The 25,239-nt window shown below is 43.6% G+C and overlaps 1 protein-coding gene across 2 annotated transcripts in view; it reads right to left on the reverse strand.

The window, feature by feature from the left end:
• The window catches only part of LOC311518104 (ephrin type-B receptor 5), a 139,182-nt gene that overhangs the window by 77,404 nt on the left and 36,539 nt on the right, over positions 1-25,239 (reverse strand). Inside the window, exons 2-4 of one of the 2 annotated variants that reach the window (XM_084623562.1) lie at positions 22,150-22,377; positions 7,980-8,044; positions 6,444-7,140 (exon numbers count right to left, since the gene is read on the reverse strand). In XM_084623562.1, coding sequence (XP_084479688.1) covers positions 6,444-7,140; positions 7,980-8,044; positions 22,150-22,246 — 859 coding nt within the window. In that variant the 5' untranslated portion in view covers positions 22,247-22,377. The remainder of the gene's footprint in view (positions 1-6,443; positions 7,141-7,979; positions 8,045-22,149; positions 22,378-25,239) is intronic. The other variant, XM_084623563.1, reaches the window with a different exon arrangement.

The following is a 25,239-nucleotide window of genomic DNA, read 5'->3' on the forward strand; positions in this document are numbered from 1 at the left end:
CTAGAAACTTCAAGTATGGTTTATGCAAAAGTTCTTGATCATAACTGTCACATAAGTCTATTTTCGAAGAACTGGGGCACATATTCTCGAAATTAAACAACTTGAAATAAAGAGATTTAGGAATGCCCGATCCCAATGAACTTCCCAGAGTCCCCCTACCACCACCCTTATGAAGCATGCCAAGGGTCTGACAGACTTTATGTATATGTCTACACTGCAAAGGAAAACCTGTGGCACCAAGTCTCAGAGCCCAGGACAACTGACTTGGGCCTACTGGATTCAGGCTGCAGGGCTAAAAATAGTAGTGTAGATGTTCCCACTAGACTGGGGCTTAGGATCTGAAACCTGGAGTGGGGAGTGGGTCTCAGAGCCTGGGCTCCAACTTGAGGAGGGCCATCTACACTTATTTTCAGCCCCACAAGCCCAAGTCAATTAACCTAGGTTCTGAGACTCAGCACTGTGGGTTTTTCTTTGCAGTCCAGACATACCTAAAAAGTACATTAGACCTTGCTGGACCAGCAATACAATAATAGACCTACATACAGTGCAGCCTAGTGTACTGAGCACCATGCACACCTGAGTTATATTCTTGCATAGTTGGATGGGCTCAAGCCATAAAATTCAGGTCCAGATTCTGAACCTACATTCAGGCTCTTCAGATCTAGGGTTTTCATTCAGCCTATTTGAAAGAAAGGGGCCATTTCTGACATCCAGATATGGGTTCAGATTTTTAACACTCAAAGTTCAGATCCTGACCCTTTCTAATTCCCAGTTTTTGTCACACCATGTGACCGTAATAATACATTTCCCTTATAGCTCCTCCATAACATCCTTTCCTGTGAGATAGTTATCCTCATTGTACAAGTAGGAAACCTTTGAATGGGGGACGGAGAGAGAGAGACCCTGTGAAAACAATGTCTGCACACCATGCATCTTTACCACTAACATTGTCATGTATTTTAATAATTGGAGTGGCAGGTTCTAAGACCCTGCATATTAATGCAGAGATATTTTGCTGACTCATCACAGCCAGACCAGTGGGTCTGATTGATCTCTAACCCAGGATGTAAAAGGGGTTGATGGTCTCACTGGGAAGGGAACTAAGAGCAGGGATAAAAGGATCTCACGGGGAAAGCCTTAAGACCAATTAAATTGAGAAAGAAGCTTAGATTGTGATTTGTATTTTGTTTTGCTATTTAAGTGAACAATAAAGGCAAACTCCAGGAAGGGGGCAGGTTTGGACCATATTCAAACTGAGTACCTCCTGCCTGGAACAGGATGGGGAATCTACCTGTTCACACTATGACTGTATGCACCTGCCCACTCACAACATCTGAGCAACCTATTCAAAGAGTATCACCAGCACACGGCCTCTTACGCTCCATAATGATAGAAATCCCCACCCCCATTTCATGTAAAGTCTCTATCACGTCACGTTAGCCGAGATACTCTTTACACATATGTTAGCTTTACATGGAGTGACCACATAGCCATGTGGCGGCAAGAACTGTTCTGGTTCATTTGTTGTTTTGGAGTGTGGGGGGAGCAGGTTAAGTGTAACCTGGCTTTCAGAAATGCTACCTTAACTAAGTTTTTTGTCTGATAAATAACAAACAAATCTCAATACTCATTGCATGCATCATTATATCCCTTGCAGTTATAAATCATTTTTAATCAAAGAGAATGCAATATATAAAGCTAATGCATCTTTATTAAAAGATTATTAGATTGATAACAAATTGTTGCTAATACTAGGAGATACTTTATTCATTTTTTAAATCTAGTCCATCCCAATGAAGCATTACACCTGATTCAGCGGAATTGAATACAAATTACACATATATTTGTAAAAATATTCTTCTAGCTTCTTTTTTACAATATTAATGTTACCACATGCAGTTGTAAACAAGTGACCAGTCACTTTAAAGCCACTTTTTTCCTGACCTGTGTGGACCCAGGTTCAGAGTACAGTGATGGACTTGAGCCAAGTATTTGTTCCAGCAAGGGCTAACTGGTTAATGTATAACTGCAAAAGTGGATAGGACAAGGTTTGGGAGGAAAACTATTTCCATTTAGGAAGACACAAATACAAAGACACAGAACTAGGTCAGGCCACACCAATAATAGAGTAAAAACAGTCTCAGCCTAGAGCCCACAAGTTTTTGTGGTACAAAGTTCTTCCATTATCCTTGATCTTTGAGAAATACTATAGATGTATAAATACTATAAATAATACAACTGAAGACTTCCCCTCAGGAAACTCATTCTCTCCATCTCTGAAACATCCACTCAGGGCGGCTCTATTTTTTCCCTCTATATTTGCCAGACCCTGCACCCATTGAAGTCAATGGCAAAGCTTCTGTTGCTTTCAATGGGGCAGGTTCAATCTCTGAAGGAATAAAAGGAAGTAAAAGTCAGTTGGTCTTTTCTAGGGCAGCCATCAAGTAGACAAGTTTATCTTTTCTATTTAAGAGGAGAAATAGGACTCACTTTGGGGCAAAGTGCATACCAAAAGTGCAGGAAAACTTGAAGAAAACAATACAGCATCAAGAAAACTATATGAAATTCAAAACTCCAATCAGAAATATGACAAAGGATGACAGTGATAGAAACCTCCACCAGTGTAGAAAAGTATGGCCAAAATGCAGACACTATGTCTTAGACAACTTTCCCAAATGAGATTATGGAAGTAGTCTGGTTGTCTTCAAAGGAAAGCAAGGGAAGAGAAAATGCGTAACCATAAACTAGGGAAAAGGGCAAAAGTGCAGACAAAATAAGCAAGTCTTCTGCTTTCAATATGCTTCAAGGAGATTAAAAACAGAAAATATTTTAACTCTACCTTATCTTTAAAGAAAGCACATACTTGCTTATTAGAAACTCTGTTAATTTTGAAATGAGTTCAAACTGTGAAGCTATCATTAACACTATTACTGTCACTATTAGCCTTCAGAAATGTGTATGAGCATGTTTTAAGAGTATTGTACAAGGTACCTATTTGTCTTGATGCTATCGCCCAGGGAAATGTTTAATTGAAAGCTAAATGAAGGTATGCGTGTTTTATTTAATGTACTCCTTCAGGACTGGTTTGGTACATCATTAGTGTACACATTCAAATTGAACTGCAATAGACAGGGCAGCGGAGCTTTCACAGGACCTGTCACTTCAGGTGTTTAAGCAACGAGAAGTAAAAGCCAGATTTACTTGAACTTAAATGGAAGTGATTGTTAACAAAGACCTGTGGAGGGGAATAATTTGGGAAATCTTAGGAGACTTCATAATTGCTTAAGATAAAGCATGTAGGAATGGAGGAGGAAAGCTCTTAAAAAAGGAAGCTGGAAGTAAAACCTAAAGGGGTTGTGCATAATTTAGGAAACCCTTAATCCTTTGCATGTAGTTTTTTTAGATAAATACAAATAATTTGTTTGATAAACTACATCAGCCAAATCATTCCATTTCAAGAAAATCACATGCTTTTCCAGCAAAGCCGGTAGCATTTGAACTCCCTATTAAGTCCAAGCACTCTGGCTTAAGAAATGCATGTCTCATTTGAATATATGGGTCAAGATATTCAAAAGTGGGTGCCTAAAATTGGGCTTCTAAGTCCATAGTCTACCTAAATAAGTGGTTTGATGTTCAAAAAGGGAGAGCACCCAACAGTTTCAATGAGACTGTTGGGTGCTGACTACTTTTGAAAATCAGGACCCTTGCTAGTTACCTAAATATGGTTTTAGGAGTCAAACTTTGGTCACCCGTTTTTGAAAACCATCGTATAGCCTTTACATAAAATGTCTATCTAAAGCATGTTTTCACATTTTTTTTAAAAAGGTAAAAAAATTCCCAGGATGGGGGGCTGACCTTTAAGATACATTTAATGTTGTAAATAAATTCCAGTTTAATTAGTGAACTTAGAACATTGATGCATCTGAAGAAGTGGTTTTTTTACCCACGAAAGCTTATGTCCAAATAAATCTGTTAGTCTTTAAGGTGCCACCAAACTCCTTGTTGTTTTTATCAGAACATTGTAATTACTTGAAAACCACAAAATACTTGGAAGCCTAGAAATTCAAAGTGAGGGCTCCACAAAATCTTAGCTCTGACTATGTAATAGGTCTCATCTTTTAGCTAATCCCTAATAATTGCCTTACACTTAACAAGCATACCTCATACACACTTCCAGTATTGCCTTTTCAGCTACCATGATGTAAAAACAGAAAAGATATTGAAGAAGAGCTAGTGGGATACCCTCAGTACTGGAGTAACTTGATTTTAGTTCTGATTCATATTGGAAGTACCATATCACCTAGAAATGTATCACCCATTATGGTATATATACAGTACAGATCTAGAAGCCAGCTTCACATCACTGCTTATGTCTTCACTGCAGAGTTAACCCAGGCTCTCACATGGATTTTAGTCCAACTCACAAAACCATCCACACACAAAAACCTCTGAGCCGGGTTTGGAGGTGCTTTGAATCAGAGTTAGCTGGCCTGGCTGTGGGTATAGATTAGAGCCCGAGTTCTGCTTTAACTCAAGCTAACCCACCCACTTTGCAGTGTAGATGGAGGCTACCTAACTCAGATCCTGACAGTCCTCCAATGCTTCCCCCCCCCCCCCATACCCTATTCTGGGAGCGAGACACTGTAGAAACTCAGAACAAAAAAAGATAGTCCCTGTCTCCAGAAGCTTGCTAAGAACCTACTCCTTTCTCCTGCACCAGAAGTCACCTACCAGTTTATATACACAGAGATGTTTAAACCCCATAATCCAGGCAGCCTGCTCCATTTCTACACAGCATTTGAACAGCAATGCCATCTGGGAGTTCCTTCTCTCAGCCTGTTGCCAGCTGGCCAGAGGCTGACACTAAGGTTCTGGTGGATATCTGGTGTGAGGTCACTAAACAGCATGATTTGAGGAGATGTACCCAAAATCAACATATCTACAAGAACATCTCCAAGAACCTGGCAGAGGAGAGGATTTACTGGATGGGAATTCAGTACAGGTGAAGAATCAAAAACCTGAAAGGTGCATGCCACAAGGCAAAAGATGCCAATGATAGCAACACACTGGAGTGCACTGTCAGGTAGATGGACTTTTGAGATTGGACAGTTATTCTTACTGCTCAACTGGGGACAGAGGGACTGGAGGAACCAGGCCAGACCTTCCTGCACTTCAGTTATTGCTGATGGTGAAAAAGACAGACATTTTAACACTTTAGCTTGAAGTTAGCAGGTCTAATCAAGCTGAATGTGTTAAACTTTGTCTACATTGGTGTTAAGTGGAGATTTCAATAGAGTTTAGCTAGCTTGACTGAGTTAACTGCGTTGCAAAAAGCACCAGTTTTCCAAGTCGAGACAAGCCCTGAGTCAGCCAGAAAGCCTTCCAGCAAAAACAGGAAAGATGGGACTTGGCACTTGTTTCTAAGGTGAAAAACAAGTAGGAGAAATAGGCCTCCACTTTTCCATCCATTTTAAAACAACATGAAACAAATAAAAAGTCACAGAGCAATTTTTTTTCCTTTGCAGATCACCTGCACTATGAATTTCCCAACTGTCAAACTTTGTTTTTGATTTTTCAATTTAACTTTATTACATTTATGACAATATTTTGATAAGGTTGTGACTTAATTGATATGCATCTAAAATCTTAACTGCACCCTCGATCAATTCACATAATGCATGTACAAGGTGATATAAATAAGGTTCTTTAAAAACCTCATGCCGTTTTTCACTGGGCATTGACCACAGGAATCTTAATCCCAATGTCCTGGCCAATTTCTTATTTGGGTAGATTACATTCTGACTGTGTACAATTGCCCCTGCAGTTGAAACTAAATAATACATTACTCTTATTTCTCGCATTGACCTAAACTGCTGTGTTGTGTTGCTATGTGCTGAGGTGGCTGCCTGTCAGTGCTGGATGGAGCATAGTAGGAATCTACATTGTATATAAACCACTTAAGAAGCAGTTTAGTCTAAGGGACTGAGCACAGGGTTAAGAGTCAGGAAATCTTAAACTCAGTGTGGAATGTGGATGCTCAGGACTGCCCAGGTTTAGGCCCAATCTGAGTCTTGTGTGAACTGAGGATGAAGTAGGGGTTGAGTCCAATTCCTAGTGGGCGGCTGATCTTTTCACACCAATCATCATCATTGCTGGCACTATATGCTGGCAGCCTCAACAGAAGACAGAGCATCCCTGAATGGGCCATGGAGGCTCAACCCCCCCCCCCCCCTTTGGCCCTAGAAGCGCCAGGTCAGGTCAGCCTAAGTCAGGGCTGAGACTCACTGATTGTGAAGAGGTTGCTGTTATGCCTGCTCTGGGGTGGGGAGAGGATTTGCTCTCCAGGGGTCTCATTCTGGCACCTTTCAACAACTGCTCTCTGTGGCTTATAAACCCAACAGGAAAAGGTATAGGTAGTGTGGGGGAAGGAGGTAGTCTCTCACCTTTGCAGGCTCCTTCGTCGTTAGCAGGTTGGTAGCCAGGCCTGCAGGTGCAACTCCCAATGGCCACCATCCACTCGCCTTCCCCATTGCAGTGCAGCCTGACACCAGAGGACCCTGCCGTACTTGCCTCCTCTGCGTCTGCCACACAGGTCCCCACTGCCTCCACCAGCGAGGTCCTCTCCCCACCGGCAAAGGTCTCAGGGAAGGAGGCAAACCCCCTCACCACAGCTGGGCACTTGTAGAAGAAGACTTGTACAGCCACCAGTGACATGCAGGCCCCTGAGTCCTGGAAAGCCAGGTAGAAGCCACGCTGGGTGAGCGGCCCAAAGCTGCGCACCTTGACATTCATCTTCACCACCTTCCCAGTGCTGTCCACCTGTGAGAAGCTTTCGTCAGCTGCAATGGTATCCACCTTGGTCCAGGGCCCCTCGCGCCATTCAGGCAGATCCTGCGTAGCCATGTCGGTTTCTGCCTGGTAGTAATAGAGGGTGAAGGTCTCCTTGCAGGAAGAAGCCACGGTCCGCATGCTGGCACAGTCACGCACTGAGAAGCGGAGACGGACGTGGACTCGGTGGGCCCCACACCGCTCTATGAAGTGAGTGCGCAGCCAGTTATTTTGGCCTGGCTCAGCCACATTGCAGACCTCAAAGGTTCGGATCAGGAGCTTCTTGTCGTCTAGGACACTCACCTCGTCCCACTGTAACGAATGCGCAGCAGAGAGAGAGGTGGAGAAGTTGTTAGAGGGGTTTCAAACATGCGGCAAATCTGGGATATAATGATCACTGGTCTCTGGATCACAGGGACCAGGACTCAATACCTCTACAAGAGGCTCCTTCTATCTGAGCTTTCTACTTGCCTCTTGGGCAAACAGTGCTGGGGCCCCACACTGGGACTTGGGCTGATGCCTGATGCTAAAAGCACTCAGAGCAAGGACTGCTGCACTGTTAGAGGGGCTTCCCTGCAGTGGAGGTGTTAAACAAAGTTCAGTTCAACCCTCTGTTGGGCAGGGAGTACCCCAGGCCGGCACTGCTGGAGAATACTAGGGGGAAATGGGATACTGCTGTGCAATGCTAGCATTCTAAATGCCATGGCGACAACTCTGTTTGCCCTCGCCTTTCCCATCTTAAGACAGAGAAGACACACACAAAAGAGAGACAGAGTCAGCGCAAAACAGACAGAGCATCCGTTGGAGAAGGAGTTAAACACAGCCCCCTTGCACCCAGCTCTGACTCAGCTGGGCTGTCCCTGTGGAAGCTGAAGATTTCATAAGTACTTCTGAACAGGGAAAAACACCAAGAGAGCTGGAAATGAACCTAAGATTGTAGCTCTAGTATCCCACTCTCTCAGTTACATGCTTCTAATGCCTTTGCCTGTGTGGTCCAGTATCTGAGTCAGCACAATGTAAAGCACTTTGGATACTCCATATGCAAGAAAACCGGAAAAGAAACCTATTCTGCTCCAACCCCACCTTCCCCGATGGCTGTGTAAGCCCTCCCACAGTTGGTGGAGGAAGAAAGAGGGTCAGGGAGCACTTACCCCATCAGGAGGGTGGGTGGTCCAGCCGATTTCCGAGGTCTCTCCTGTTGTATCCAGAAGTATTTCTGTTTTTTAAAAAAAAAATTATATATATAGTCTTTTGTGCTTTTCCAAGCATCAGCTGCTCAAACTCGATATGTTCCCTACAAGACTCCTTCCTGCATCTCATCCCCTGGAGGGAATATACTGTGTTCCCAGCCCCACATACCCCACTCGCAGAGAGATCTGTGTTCTGAGATAATGCCTGGCCTCATCCAGGAGTCAGAATTCGGTTCCCAGCTTTCCCCTACGATCTAGGGAAAGGTCTACAATTCAGTGACTCAGTGGATGATCTCTGGGATTCAGCTTGATCCAGTGGTTAAGGCACCAGATGCAAAGGCTGTGTTTTAATCCCAGCTCCACCAATTGCCACTGTTAAATGATTTTGGCCAAGTCTCTTACAACCTATTGACTTTCCCAGGAGTCCAGTATACTTGGCACCTCCAAGGATCAAGCCCTATCCAAGCAACCATTCTACATTTCTTTCCTAAGAAATTTTAGCCCTGGTGGAAGATGCCAAACTTCATTACCCTTGGAGATTAAAGTCCTCTATTTAGGTCCAAAGCAGTACAGCACTGGCTACAGTAGCATAAGCTACACACACAAATATCCCACATCAATGCACCTCGTTTCTGAGACCAGTAAGAAAGGAGAAGGGTGGAAGGTCATTGTATGGTATTTACACATGCTGGTATTTTTTGCGAGTCAACAGCACTCTGAAGGCCTGGAATTTAAAATTCCGTTTGCTTGTTTGTTACTGTTTCTCTTTCATTTTGTTTTCTATAAAAATTAGGAAATACCATTTAAAACAACTTTGTGAAAAGAATATTAAAGGTGAGCATGTCCCAAGGCTTTATAGAGGGGGGGAGCCCAAGGAGGACACAACAGCAGTATCAAGTGAGTGCAGGGATTTCTCCCTTTGTATGCTTTTAGGGATGCACATCACACCAAAGGAGGCAGGGTGGAAGCAGGGCCACATCTCTCCTCCATGAGGCACAATCCTTCCCTAAGCCACCTCTGAGGTGCTGCAACTCTGCACCACACCATAGTCATCAGTGCCTGAATGGCACAATCTGGCACTGGGGTGGCACTTTGACATCTCTTTGCTTCACCAGCATGTTCCCGGGGCATGGCTTCATTCTGATGGAACAGCCAATGGGTTTATTTTTTGATGAACAAAGAACATTTTCTAAATCAGGTTTGAGTCATTCCCTCTGCTTAAGTGTACCCAAACGCAGAGCATGAAAATCTGAGAAGAAAGAAAGCCTGGGCCCCGGGCTGCTGGCAGGCAGTATATTCCCCAGATGGCTTCTCTCCAGCGACCCAGGTAATCTTTATCGAGCGCATGGATATTTCACGGACTAACGGATACATGCAGCCTGGAGCTGACAGGGCTCTCCCTCCAATGGTGAATATTTAAAAAAGACAAGATGCATCAGAAACAGACAAGACTGTGCATGCACGGCACATGTGGGGAACATGGCCCTCCAATGACATAACTCCAATGCAAAGGTATGCAACAAGAGTGCAGGACATTTACAAGCACAGCACTGTTTCCCCTCCTCTTCCCCACTCTCAATGGCTGCATGTCCTGGATCAGATCAATGGTCCCATCTAATCCTGCGTCCCTGCCACATTTAGTCAGACTAGTGGCCTACCTCATCCAGGATCCTGCCTTCCACCAACACAGATCACACCACTGCTCTGTTTAGTCCAGTACCCCATCATGGAGGGAAAGTAGATCCTGCTAGGAATCCAGCCTCCCGCCATGTTAGATCAGGCCAACAATCTATCTAGTGCAATATCCTACCTAATGTAGTATCCATACCAGATCACATCACTTGATCCTTTTAGTCCTGTACCCCATCTCTGGCAGGGGACACCACCGAATATTTTAGCAGAAGACAAAAGTTCCTCATACAACATTCCAGTCAACTGAGCAACATTCTATACTGCGTTAACATCCCTCCTTGATCCATGAAGCAATCTTAAGTCTTATAAGATTTGACAATCTTGTTATCCTTACTGTTATTTTAGTGCTCACACACAAAAAATTATTGATCATAAAACTGTCCACTCTCCCTTCCTCCTCCCCCCAAATCCAGCTACAGTATCGATCTCCATGACTTTCCATAGCAGTGAATTCCACTGGTTAATGATATTCTGCCTAAAATGCATTCCCTTGACTATTCGTTCATTCTAACTTGACTACTCATTCATTTCATAGTCACCCCTTGTTCTCAAATTATGGGGCAAGATAAAAAGGAAAGGGGATAAAGAGGAATTTCCATTCTCTCCTTCTCTATTCTGAATATATTGACTCAAACTAAGAACTGTTCAGATTGGGAAGATTTTTAAAGGATTACTTCAAATTTACCAAAGATTTTGGCCAGGAATTTCCTTACATTTTTACAAAACATTTAAGAATTGCTTAGTGACAGGATTCCCTGCGGAGCTCACAGGAACGGTCCATGTTGCTCATCAATCTGTTTCACCCCCTCTCCATATGGCTTCCTATGTCTCCCAGATAGGAGCTTCCATCGCCTCCCCCCTTTCATTAAGGTCCCTGATTCTCCCATCATCATGTAGGGAGGGGCATGTAAAGTGGATTTAGTAGATTTATTTGGGAAACAGTAAAAATCCTGCTAGGTGGACCTTATTTCCTCTCAATACCTCATGTTGCTCATTCCCTCCTATACTCTCCTCTTGTCTCTGCTCTTTGCACACTCCCTCCAGCAATGCCCCTCTGCCATATACATGGGACAAATGAGACAGTCTCTACGCAATCTCCCTGGACACTTAATAACAGCCTTAAAACTGGCAATTCTTCAACAAAAAAAATTTCAAAAACACAGACTTCAGTGAGAAACTGCAGAACTGGAATTAATTTGCAAACTTGACACCATCAAATTAGGCCTGGGAATGGCTGGGTCACTACAAAAAAATAATTTTCCTCTGTTGATATTCACCCCTTCTTGTCTACTGTTGGAAATGGGCCACATCCACCCTAATTGAACTGGTCTCGTTAGCACTGACCCCCCTCCCCCCCCCACTCGGTAAGGCAACTCCCACCTTTTCATGTGCTGTGTATTTATACCTTCCTACTGTATTTTCCACTCCATGCATCTGATGAAGTGGGTTATAGGCCACGAAAGCTTATGCCCAAATAAATCTGTTAGTCTCTAAGGTGCCACAAGGACTCCTCATTGGTTTTTACTCCCTCCTACACAGTTCCCTGCCCCCCCACCTCAATCTTTCCCCCTCTCACTCTCCCAAAACTAGCCCCATCCCTTGCCCATCATGGCTTCCTGTAGACCCCTCCCACAAAACCCCAAATTAGAAAATAATTATACCCACAAACCCCAAAATTCTGGTCAAAGGCTCCAATCCTTGCCAAGCCAACATATTAAAACAAATGGGGAGTTCCTAGACCTAGTCACTTTGGAGTCATGACAAGCCAAATAAGGAAACTAAAATGTAAGAAACTACATTCACACCACATTATGGTCACCCAGCAAATGGATCAGAATTCAGGATATAACAGTGTGAAACATGTGCCACCTTAAAACTGCCTCTCTCAAAACATTCTCAAGTAATCTACATATCATAGAGTTGTTTCAGCAGCCTTTGATACACCTGTGTTGCATCTTTTAATATTATTTTCATTATGAAATGCTACATTTAATTTCATTTTCTTCATTATCCAGCATATCTTTTGAGAGCTGCTGAGTAGCTAAAACTCCCATTGCCTTCTGGAAACCCACAGCCCTCAGGATTCAACACTTACACATTTTACATGTTGAGCTCTCTTCTCTTCAGGATAGCAATTTTAATAATTCTTTCAGCAGGAATATACTACACATTCAACAGGATTTTTTAGTTCCCCTCATACAGACAGATACACCTCTGAGCAGTAATTTATTACTGTAGGATCTTGCAATCTGTTGCCTCACAGAAATAAGTTTATAGAACAGCATTAACACTGTGCAATTTTATGATTTCTTGTTTGCAACGTCTCATAACAGGGGAACTAATTTGTATTTTTCAGGTGACCTATATTCAAACTGTCATAATAAAGTTAAAATATTGATTTTTCTGGCTATTGGCTGTCTCTTTTTTTTACATATTTTTTTTTATTTAGGTGGCAATAAGAAATATTATGGTAAAAAATACACAGATACCACAGTCCAGCTTTAACCAGTTTAGAAATACGTCCAGTTCTGGAAAATAGTGTGGCGCAGTGAAATAAGACAGATTGGAGTGTCGTCCTAATAGTAGTAGCTATTTTTTAAAAGAATGACTAAATAAAACAAGCAAAACAAATAAGAAAAGCCAAACAATGGTTATTAGCCAAGATGGTCAGGGATGCAACCCCATGCTCGGAGCGGCCCTAAACCGCTGACTGCCACACTGGGCATGGAAGATGGGATGAATCACTCCATAATTGCCCTGTTTTATACACTACCCCTGAGGCTCTGGTACCGGCCACTGTCAGAGACAGGATTATGGGCAAGATGGACCATGGTCTGACCCAGTATGGCAGCTCTTATGAACACAGTTCAAAAACGTACCCACCAATAGCAATTTTCATATAAGTTCAGTATCAAATACAGCAGCAGACTTTACTCTTAATAAAAATTACTTCTTTACAGTCTGCAGTCCCAAAATAACAAAGTACAGGGCAATGTTATAGAAGAGACCATATCATATAAGAGAGGGGGTTCTAAATTCACCCAAATGAGACTTGGGAGGTTGGATTTCTTGTTGGACATGCCTTCCTTAAAATGCTGCAAATTTTTTCTTTAATGAGTGAGAATCTCTGTACCCATATTCTACTTATGTTACTGATATGAAAGTTACTGGGACAGATTTAACATATATTTAGCTAATTCCAAGCAGTTAAGGTAATTAAGCAGAGGTTATACCGATGTGAAATTCTAAATGCTGATCTTTTAATACAGAAATTGCTAATTTTAAGGAGTATTCTTTTCTCAGAACATGAGGCCTCCATTCAAGGGTTCTGCTAGCTTCTGTCAAGGATGTCAGGATCGCCAAATGGCCTGAGATTAAGAAATTTGCACAAACTGTAAATCAGCAGAGACCTGGAGCTTTGGACAGTGATAATCCTTTTTTTCTAGGGTGGATAAAAATAGATAATTTAAAAACACACAAAATATATATTTTTTAATTTAAATACTATTTTGTTATTTAAATTAAATACATTTTTATTTTTTTAAAATAAATCCAATTAAAATTAAATTTGAAATTATCACAACCTATATTAAGGTCTAATTTTACTGTAATCTATTCAAATCATTTACATTCAATAAAAATAACATTCAAGCACTACATGTTTGTTGCTGAAATTTTAAAGAAAGCCATACCACTGAACAAGTGGAAGTCACTGGCTAAGCACCAGGAACCAAAGTTTGTTGAATTGATAAACCAGCTTTTGATAGTAGTTGTCTCTTTTGCAGGTGCAGAGAGAATATTTTCCTCATTTCATTTCCAACTAGTTCAGTTCAAATGACTATTTCATTCAAAGTTGAGAAACCAATTGGGAGTTGAAAAAGCAGGACAGCCTATTTTCCCCTTCGATGCTATGAATTGAAGCAATGTGTGACAGGATGAGATCTACTAGTTCTAAAATCTTGTTGGACATGGTGACCAATAACAATCAGTTCAATTCACTAACGACAGATAAAACTTTTTTTTTTAAATACCCTTCCCTTTTTCTTATGGATCCACCACATTTAAGATTTTTTTCTATTAGTTATGTAAAACTAAAATTCTTTTTTTGTTCATTTTTAATTAAATTCCAGTTCCATCCAAATACAGCTTAACATTAAACATTAGTAAAAAAAAAATCAGTCAACTAGAAAACCATACATCATTAACCATTTTCTAATATAATACAAAAATGTAAATATTAAAAATCTGAATATGTTAAACTATGTAACTGCTTCAATGAATGTATACTGAATAGTGAACCCTCGGATTAGCAAGAAAAAAGTACCAAATTTAGCAAGTGTAAAGGGTACGTTTAGTTGCAAATCAACATCCTTTAATAGTTGACAAATGAGAATCAACCTTTTTTAGGAAAATAGCTAAAAAGTACAAATGCAAACAAGATTAAAATAGATTATGCAAACCAAGATTTCCTGCTTGCTGATTTAAATCATGTTTAAAGTGAGTAATTTAAATCACTTGGATTTAAAATCAATCCACCCTGCTTTTTTCTTTTCTTTGTTGTTGCGGTTGTTTTGGTTTTTTAAAAGCTTTCAAATTGGGGAATTTCAGTGTAAAAAAAAAAATCCCTATGTTAGTGTCAGGTTGTACACAGTTAATGAGTCAGAAAAGGAAAGTCAAGAAAGTTAAGACTAAATGCCCAACTTTACTCCGCATATGCATTGTGATAATCTAATCGTATGATCACCTATTATTCCTCTAGTAATACAGTATTAAATATTTTCTTCTACAACTGAAAGGCTGATCCTGGCAACATTTGCTACTGAGTCAAGCACCTCCTCTTCTGCATAGTCCTACTACAGTCAGGCTGCCCTTTAGGGCATATAAAAGTGGCCTGACATTTTTTTCCTGCCTGTTTTTTGCCTTCGAAATATCAGGAGTATCTGGTTTTCCTTGGTTTTGCTGGAGCATCTGTTAGGGAGTGTAAACAGTGCATAATGTAAGCACTCACTCTTCATTTGATCGGTCAGGGGTGTTGAACTTTTAATACAAGCTTCTCTTCTCCAAAATGTTCATTAGTCAATGAAGTTAAATAGATGTTTACAAAAACAAAAAGGCTCCTAAAGTTTTAAACAGCCCCACTAAAATCTGTTCCCCTTTCAACTGTTCAGCCTCCACACTCTTGCCTCTTGTGATGTCATCATTTTACTAGTTCTTTATTGAGTCTTCCAGCTTAGACAGGACCCAAATTTCTAATATGAAACACAAGCAGGAGAATGAAACAGCGAAAATGTTCTTTAAAAATAAAACCTTTCAGGCCTTCTTGATACAAAATAAAGAATGAGCCCTCTTTTTTTTTTGACTTTGCAGATGCCATTTAAAAGACTGCTTCAAAGATAATTTCTTCTCAAGGTTATTACAAGACCTCCTCCAGCAAGCAATTGATTACTGTTGGGCACTTAAGATGATTTTCACTATATTAAGCTCAGTCAGTGTAAGAGTTAGGGGTAGAATGTAGGACTGCCTGGGCTCACAGCCCGATATATATTCTCTTATGCCAGTGAGGCATTTTGGTAGGAAGATATGCTACTGAAGCAGCAGAATTATCCTTTTTACCATATCTTGAATTTGCCCAAAACATTTGGAAAGGTTATCCAGTGTGGTATGGAGCCATTCTGTAGTCTTGACAGTTCGCTGTAAAGCAAAATTAGCCACTCACCCATACAGAACACATTTTTCCTTAGGTGTGCACTTACCAAGTTTAACCAAAAAAACCAAACACACAACTGCACGAACAGTACATGATTTTCAAACATTTATAACTCAGTCAAATCAAAACCAATTTTCTATATGACAAGACTGCACACTGTTCCTTGGGGAGGGCTATTGCACTGACAAAACAACTCTAATCTCAATCATTTGGCCTCTATTATATAAAGCTGCAAGTTTTTCTTACGCATGGTTCATAAAACCCCCCATGGAGTTGGTTGTTCCTGGAATATTACAGTGAGCCTTTAGTGCAGTAGTTTTCAACCTGTGGTCAACAGACACCTGGGGGTCCCAGACTATGTCTAAGATTTCCAAAGGATTCCCACCTCTGTTCAAAATTTTTTAGGGGTCCACAAATGAAAAAAGACTGAAAACCACTGATCTAGAGGACTTACCCCTGCACTACATCAGCAATGGCTACAACGGTTCAGGAGTTTGTTTTCCAGATTGTCTAGAGTCCAGGACGGAGTTAGAACAAGCTGGAAGTTACATCAAGAACTAATCATAAACAAGAACTCAAAGACAAAGGGTTTGGTTTTACTTTTGGTGTTGTCTGTTGGGGCGGAGAAAGAAGCATCTCAGCCTGGCAGGTCCCCATTCAACTTCCCATTCCTACCCAAAGGGCAATTTGAACTCAGTGGGAGGTTACTGGGTCATTAAACGGCATCAGTCCAGCAGAGACTAGCAAGCCAGGAGGTTCAGGAGTGATTCTAAGGCCTTGTCTACATTGCCACTTTACAGCGCTGAACCTGTCTTGCTCAGGGGTGTGAAAAAACACCCCCCTGAGCGATGCAAGTTTCAGCGCTGTAAGGTGGCAGTGTAGACAGTGCCCCAGCGCTGGGAGCTACTCTCCTCGTGGGGGTGGTTTTTTTACAGCGCTTAGGAGAGTAAAACTCTCCCAGCGCTGATGCCACAACTACACAGCAACGTGAAAGCACTACCATGGCAGCGCTGCCGCAGCAGCGCATTCACGTTGGTAGTGAAGAGATACCCTGAGTTAGGCTGCCGAGAGCCAGCTTCACCTTCCAATGGACTCCAGACCAGGGACCCTCAGCACAATCCTACCCTTCTGGGGGTGGAGATCATGTAAGAAATCCATGTTATTTATTTTGCTTGTGAGTTTTAAGTTGATCAATGATTACGGTGCTGTATCACCCAGTAAAGAACTGACTCCCTATCCACCATCTGCCTAGGCAGGTGCTAGGAGGGAGCTGGGCCCATCTAAATCTGGGGTGGGGGAGGGTTTAAGATATTGTTGATATTTTATTATTCTAGTTACTCCCATTCATTCATAATCCCCTATCCTTTGTGGGATATCATTTACCTAATAAAGTCCCCCCTGTTGCTGTATTGTTACTTTTGGGATTGTGATAATTATTTTATTCCCTGTGTACTGGACTACACTCCTACTATATTATTTGACAGAAAACATTTTCCCAAGGGACAGAGTTCTTGTGTTCCAGGCACTAGCGGGGTCCCCCGTGGGTGGAGGCACCAGATGCCAAGATAAAGAACCCAGAAGCAATACCACTGAGGGTGAGAGGGAGGAAAAAGGTGGGGCTTGAGCCACACCTTAGGGGAAAGGCTGCAAATAGAGACATTTCCCTCCCATTTCCCTTTCACTGAAAAAAAAAAATTCTCCCCTTGAAACGTTTCAAGGAAACAAAATGTTCACCTTGAAACCAAATCAGGAAATCTCAGCCCACAAATGTAATAGCTTCTCAAAGCTGTAAATGTCTGGAAACGGAATCATCATGGAAATTTATGCAACCTTAATTCTGGTGGGTTGTCTCCAGAACCCTGTTATAATGTTCAAGCAGTGAAGAGGCTACAAAAAATATCCATCTCCAAAACACCTTGCCCACATTTTCTACAGATGTTCTATCTATTCTAGTCTACCTAGTCTATTTAAGACTACACCTGTGAAATTTCAAGGGGTTTGGGTTCAAGGGGTTTGATGATTTAACTGGGAATTGGTCCTGCTTTGAGCAGGGGGTTGGACTAGATGACCTTCTGGGGTCCCTTCCAACCCTGATATTCTATGATTCTATGATTCCATTGCAGTGAAGCTGACGTGTCAGGGTGTCAAATCTGTGTCAAGTGTCTTCAGTCTAGTGTCCCCCTCTTATGCTGAAGGAACCCAGGATTCATTCTGAATTGCCGGGGGGGGGGGGGGGGCGGCTGCTCACCCCGTTCTTGGCAAGTCCCTGGCCAGTTGTACCCAGAGAAGTGCACTCTCAAAGGAAAATATATATTGGGTTTTTATTCTTTGCTCTTTTTTACTTCTTTATGATGTATAAAGGAAAGGCCTGAACATTTTATTATTTTTTCCTCCCTCCAAAAGCCATAACACTTATTTTCCTATTTTTTTCCTTTATTTTTTATTCAGTATACATTAAGGTCTTGTCTGCCCTGTTTTTACCATGATTGTAGAATACTAGGATTATGACCATTCAAGCAAAACCTGGTTTGAGAAGGAAAGTGATTCATATTCCTGCTGCAGCTCCTCCATCTTGTCTTCAATCCTGCTTCATACCTCTGGAGGAACTTTGCTATGCTGAAGCATTGAACAAAGGACTGAATGACCCATCCCAGCTGTGGATGTTCTCCAGAGACTTGATTTGAACCTGCCGTTTATTCTTTCACTGCTGCAAGCCTGAACCAAGAACTTTGCCATTACTGTATGTAACTGATTCCATTTAACCAATTCTAGCTCTCATCTATATCTTTTTTCCTTTTATGAATAAACCTTTAGATTTTAGATTCTAAAGGATTGGCAACAGCGTGATTTGTGGGTAAGATCGGATTTGTATATTGACCTGGGTCTGGGGCTTGGTCCTTCGGGATTGAGAGAACCTTTTTTCTTTTACTGGGGTACTGGTTATCATAACCATTTGTCCCCATAACGTGTGGCACTGCTGGGGATACTGGGAAACTGGAGTGTCTAAGGGAATTGCTTGTGTGACTTGTGGTTAGCCAGTGGGGTAAAACCAAAGTCTTCTCTGTTTGGCTGGTTTGGTTTGCCTTGGTGTGCCTAGAAACCCCAGCCTTGGGCTGTAACTGCCCTGCTTTAAGCAATTTATCCTGAATTGGCACTCTCAGTTGGGCCCCGCCAGAACCAGCCACGTTACACTGCGCAATGCAGAATTTTGCAGAAATTAATGTGTGCGCAGAATTTCCTCCCCCCCAGAAATGGGCTGAAGTGCTGCTGGCCGCCACTAGGGGCCGCTGGACCCAGCAGAGCCCAGCTCGCTCATAGAAGACACTGCTGGGAGGAGGGGGAGGAAGCTAGAGGGTTCCCAACAGCTGCAGTTTCCAGCACGCCCTGAGGGAAAGAGACGGTGGCATGCAGGAAACTCCACACAAGCTGGGGACTCAGCATGAGACTGTTTCTTCCTCTTGATCCCTGGGCTCTGAGGGGTAGGGGGCAGGTGTCTGGGCTGGGGGGGAGGGCGTGACTGGGTTCTGGGGACCTGGGAGGGGCAGTCTGGGCGGGGGTGCCCTGTGGTTGAGCTTGGGGGGTAGGAGGTTTGGGTGTATCGGTGGGGGAGCACGGCTGGGCTCTGCAGGGGAGGGGTTGTGGGTGTCTGGCCCCACGACTGGGCTCGGGGGGGGCAGGAGGCAGAGAAACAGAAATTGAGTTGTCATAGGGGTTTCTTTAACTTTCTACTCCTGGGGAATTTTGTATGTGTGTCTGTATTGATACAGACATACTTGCTGGCAGGTATTTTAAAATAAATTACCAAAATAATTAAAACTGGGGTGATTATGTAGTGTTATTTTGACAAATAAAATCTGCAGAATTTTAAAATATTGTGTGCAGAATTTTTAATTTTTTGCGCAGAAGTCCCCCAGGTATACAACATGTGGTATACCTCATTCAGTTCACTAAATGCTCCAACAACAACTATGTGAGTGAAGCTAGACAATCGCTGTGCTCTCAAATGAACACATACAGGAAAATGATAAAAGGCATGAACACCAGGTCCCCTGTGGGTGAACACTTTTCACAAAGCAATCAATATATCTGACCTATCAGTCCTCATCCTCAAAGGAAACCTACACAACACTTTCAAAAGATGAGCCTGGGAGCTTAAATTCATAACTTTGCTAGATACTAAAAAATCATGGTCTTAATAAAAACACTGGATTTATGGCTTATTATAGCAAACCCTGCCCCCCCCCTTTTTTTTTTTTGGTCCTATGACTACAGGGGTGTTAAGTGTCCATTTCCAGCAGGTTCCCAAGTTCTGGTGAAATCTAAAGGGCTAGTACTGTATGTAGGAAACCCCGTCCACCCCCTCAGTCAGGGTGTGGAGGGTCTGGTGGCTCAGACACATGGACAGCCTATGAGCTCAGTGCAGAGACAGACCTTCCTCTCCGGGCTTGGGGCTTCCATTATTATATCAGAGGAAATCATGTCAGCACACCAAATCAGTTTATATTATAAATCTCGGCCCATCTCTCCTCTCCCCATCCCTTTCATATAAAGACATGTCTCTTCCTGCCCTTGATCTTAGTGACAATGCTTTAAATATGGGTTTCATTTTCCCTTTCATTTGTCCCCCAGTCTCTGTCCTCCTTTCCCCTTCCCTATCTCCCCACCCTCCATTCCCCCCTCCTCCTCTCCCTCTACATCTTTCTTTCACCATCTCCCTCCTGCTTTCCAACTCCCTTTTTTTTTCCCCAGAGGCTTTCATGTGTGAGTGAGAGATGAGCATTCATCACAAACCAGTTCGGGTCAGCGAACATATGTGGCCACAGGGATTTTCCTTGGCACAAACAAGGGGGTTGTCTACAACATCTCTACCCCTCTTCTCTAATTCTGTCTCTCTCTCCCTCCCCCCTTTCACCTACACTCTCTTCTGCCCTTCCTTCTGCCAGCACTCTTCTCCTCCCTGCTTTTTCCTGTTCTCCCTCTTCCATCCTCCCCCTCTCCTTCAGTGGCTCAGCATAAACTGCCCCCTGGTGACAGTGTAGAACATTCCCCTCATGTCTGCAATTTTGGGGATGGTGGTTAAAAAACGTATGGGCAAGAGCTGCTGACTGCAGCCCGATGGACACAGTCTCATAGAAGAGTATCAGCTCTTTGGAGACTGAATTCCACAAAACAGGCATGACATGGGTGTGACGGGTTCAGTCACAGAGATCCCCTTGGGACGGTCACCTGACGTGCTGAAGTTACCTCTGAGCCTATTTTCCCTGATAGCTTGGAACTTCCAGAACCCTGCCTTGTTGAGCCAGACACAGTAGCCTGCTGCAACACAGACCCAGGTCTGGTTCATGCCCCCAAAGCTGCAGACTTTAACCAAAAACTGCTCAGCAGGTCACCTATCTCCAGCACCCAGACCCCAATGGCATCCAAACCCCAAATAAATCCATTTTACTTTGTATAAAGCTTATATAGGGTAAATTCATAAATTATCCACTCTCTAGAACACTGATAGAGAGATATGCACAGCTGTTTGCTCCCCCAGGTATTAATCACTTATGCTGGGTTTATCAATAAACAAAAGTGATCTTATTAAGTACAAAAAGTAGGATTTAAGTGGTTTCAAGTTATAACAGACAGAATAAAGTAAGTCACCAAGCAAAATAAAGCAAAAACATGCTAGTCTAAGCCGAATACATTAAGAAACTGATAACAGATAAAATCTCACCCTCAGAGATGTTCTAATAAGCTTCTTTCACAGACTGGACTCCTTCCTAGTCTGGGCCCAATCCTTTCTCCTGGTACAGTTCCTGTTAGCTCCAGCTCAGGTGGTAACTAGGGGATTTCTCATGACTGGAACCACCTTTGTTCTGTTCCACCCCCTTATATAGCTTTGGCACAAGGCGGGAATCTTTTGTCTCTCTGGGTCCCCACCCCTCCTTCTAAATGGAAAAAGCACCAGGTTTAAGATGGAATCCAGTACCAGGTGACATGGTCACATGTCCTGTGAGACCCCAAGCCTTTATTCTTCCTGGCCTGACTCACAGGAAGACTTGCACGTAAACAGAGCCATTTACAACCAATTGTCCTAGTTGATGGGAGCCATCAAGATTCCAAACCACCATTAATGGCCCACACTTTGCATAATCACAATAGGACCTCAGAGTTATACTTCATATTTCTAGCTTCAGATACAAGAATGATACATGCATACAAATAGGATGAACACACTCAGTAGATTATAAGTTTTGTAATGATACCTTACAAGAGACCTTTTGCCTAAAGCATATTCCAATTATGTCAGATACATACTCATAAGCATGTTTCAATAAAACATATGGAGTGCAACATCACAATGGGCAATAGCAATACAAGCATCCCACACATTCTAACCAATCCCCCCCTCAACTGCCTTACCCCTGGGAACAAAAGGGGAGTTTTGTCTCAATGCAGACCTTGGCCTCTCTGCCAAGACAGCCAATAGGGATGCTGAATAATGCTATTGGTGCTTATTGCAATGTGGATGCCTGTCCCACTAAGAACTGGACTAAGACCCTCCACCACTCATAAAACACTGAACACCCATCAGAGAGGGACGCATTTTGGTCATTACTGATCTGGAGCAGAAGCAGAACAGATTAGCATGCTGGAAGCTCCATAGCCTGCTCCCCAGCACCCCCTGAGCCATTCAGTCTCCTCAGGCTTTAGAAAGAGGTTACCTTAACTAAAACCTGCTCTTACCTTCCAGTGAGGCGGCTAGGTGAAACAGACAGACCAGCCACAGCCAACCCATTCCCACTGCTCTTCTCCTTGCCCTTAAGGCAGCGTTAAGATCCATGTAGCTTCTCCAGGGACTCCACCATCTCCAAACAACACCCCCCACTCCCTTCAAGAGTTCCAAGGTGGTGTTAGGTGGGTCAGGGCCTCTCCAAGCCAAAGCACAAGTGTCTCCACACAACAGGGGTGACTCTGGAGAGACAGAAGGTGAAGAAAGGAAATCAGGTAGCCACGATTTCAAGCTATAACATGGCAGCTTCATAAGTACCAAACACAACCCTACCCCAGCACATGCTGTGCCTGACCCATAGTTGCAGAGTTATATCAGACTGAATGCATGCAATGACAGCACTGCCCCTCCTCCTCATCCCCCATGCCTCAGCAGTGGTTTAGGAGGCCTCCAGACTCCTGCAGATGCTGCTGTCTCAGCAGGGAGTGCTTCACTGAGTCAGTATTGACCCAGGCCCACAGCATGGTGCTAGGGGGCACTGTTGCTGCATGGCCAAGGCCCTGTCCATTTGCAATCACTGGAAACATCCCATGGCACTTTTTCAAAAAGAGTGGAGCGGTTAAACCTTGCGCCCTTTCCAAATACCAGCCCACGTAATTGCATTTTGCCTCCTTAGAATTTCCAGGGGCAGTTTCAACGAGAAAGATTATTTTTCAGATCCTGTAACACTGTTGTGTAAGACTGCTGACACATTTCATTCCAGAGATAGATGCATTTCAGCTTCAGGACAGTTATCCCTGCAAACATTCATGGTTTTAGCCCCACAACACCTCTGGCACCTAAGGAAGCATTATCCCCATTTCCGAGATGGGGAAATAGGCAAAGAAAGTGACTGACTCTCGGTCAAACAGGAACTGTGGAACAGCCAAGGAAAGAACCCAAGTCCCAGTCTCATGCCTTTAACCAAAACTTTGTGCTGCCTCTCTGTATAAAGATAGTCTGTAAAGCCCATCCTTCGTCAGGCACCATACACACCTGCAGCAGCCATACTGAGAAAGTGGCATCACAAAGAGGATTCACTCAGCCTACCACAGTGCAACAGCTTTGTAACACCAGGTCCTTCTGGGCCCAACCATCAGCAAACACTGCTCAGTCCCCATCCCTCCACATAAATGTCATGGACACATGTAGGTTACTCATAGGAAACAATACATTTTGTTTCTTTAGGGCACCATTCATGTAGCATTCCAAAAGGCACTTCAGGGAGACAGTCAAGCGTAAGCTAAGTAGAAAGACAAGGTTCTCAGGGAACACAGAAAGAGGGGAAATGGCTGGGCTAGAGGGGGGAGGGCAGAGTTGCAATTAGAAGAGCCAGGCATGCAGGGATCATCTCCAGATCCAGCAGTGAGGAAAGAAAAGCAGGGGGGAAAGTCTGGGGGAGCAGAGGGTGGAAAATTTGGGGTCGGGTAGTAGAGTGGAATTTGAGTTGCTTTATTTGTGTGAGAGAAAGAGGCATCACCAGACAAAGAGGAGAGTGTCCCTTCCCGTACAGCCCTAGTGAAACTGCACTAGAATGCTGCATCCAGAGGGATTAGAGCAGGGGTGGGCAAATTTTTTGGCCCAAGGGCCACATCGGGGAATAGAAATTGTATGGTGGGCCATAACTGCTCTCAAAATTGGGGTTGGAGTGCAGGATGGAGTGCGGGCTCTAGGCTGGGACCGAGGGTTTTGGAAGGCGGGAGGGGGATCAGGGCTGGGGCAGGGGTTCAGGAAGGGTGCAGGTTCCAGCTGGAACTCTGGGGTGGGGCTGGGAATGAGAGGTTTGGGGTGCAGGAGGGTGCTCCAGGCTGGGATCGAGGGCTGGGGCAGGGGAGAGGCTCAGGGGATGCAGACTCCAAGTGGCTCCCAGAAGCAGTGGCATGTCCCTTCTCCGGCTCCTATGCAGAGGCGCAGCCAGGCAGCTCTGCACACTGCCCCATCTGCAGGCACCGCCCCTGCGCGTAGTCGCCAGAGCAGGGCCATGCCGTAGCTTCCAGGAGCCACGTGGTGCAGCCCCCGACCCTGCACCCCAGCCAGAGTGGGGCCGAAACACATGTTCCGGCCCTGACCCAGCACCCCGGCCAGAGCACCGGAGCGGGGCCGAGCCGCGTGGTCCGGCCCCCAACCCAGCACCCCAGCCAGAGCGCTGGAGCAGGACTGAGCCATGTGGTGTGGCTCGCGGACCGGATCCAGCCTGTGGACCATAGTTTGCCCACCCCTGGATTAGAGCCACCCCAAACATCAGGAAGATATAGGAAAACTGAAGGGAGCTCAGAGAAAAGCAAGAAGCATGATTCAGGGGGACTGATTTGTGAGGAGAGATAAACAGAACTAATTAAATATAACTGGGACAAATGACTAAAATGTGTGTGTTGGGAAGTGGGGGTGAGGAGAATACAGTAATTGGCTCCAAGTCTTATAAAGGTGTAAACACTGAGAAAGGAGAGAAGCTGATTGCAGGGGTCCCAGAGAGCAAGGGGATGAAACAGAGCAAAGGGGAATATTTCAGGCTGGCTAATCAGGAAATATTTCATAACAGTGAGAACTATTAGACTGTGGTGAAATAGTCTCCCCAAGGGAAGTGGTAGAAGATCAATTGCTTGAGCCATTTAAAACTTGACTGGCAATGCCTGGGAGAATACGCTGTAGAGAGCTGTAAATAATAACCTTCTGTTCTCCTATGCAGTCTTTAATACCAAGATCTAAAAGCACTTTACTATGTTAGCAGACCCCTGAAAGGAAGATATTGTAAGTATTGTGACCACTGTTTTACAAGGAGGTAAACAGAGGAACAAAGACAAATTCAACCCAGGCGTTAAGTGCAGAACTATCCACTGAAACCAATGGAATTTTATCCACTTCTATCAGGCCTGACTTTGGCCCACGGGTGAAGTGAATTGCCCAGTGTCATGCAGTAAGTCAGTGGCAGAGCTGGGAACATAACCCAGGAATCCTGACCTTGTTCCAACCACCAGATCTCAGTCTCAGTGTTGAGTCAGACAGGCAATAGTGGGAAAATTGACAAAATGTGACTGAAGATTCTTATCAGGAATAAGGCAGAATTT

Source organism: Lepidochelys olivacea (assembly GCF_965140295.1).
Source record: "Lepidochelys olivacea isolate rLepOli2 genome assembly, chromosome: 1".
In the NCBI taxonomy this organism is placed as follows: domain Eukaryota; kingdom Metazoa; phylum Chordata; order Testudines; family Cheloniidae; genus Lepidochelys; species Lepidochelys olivacea.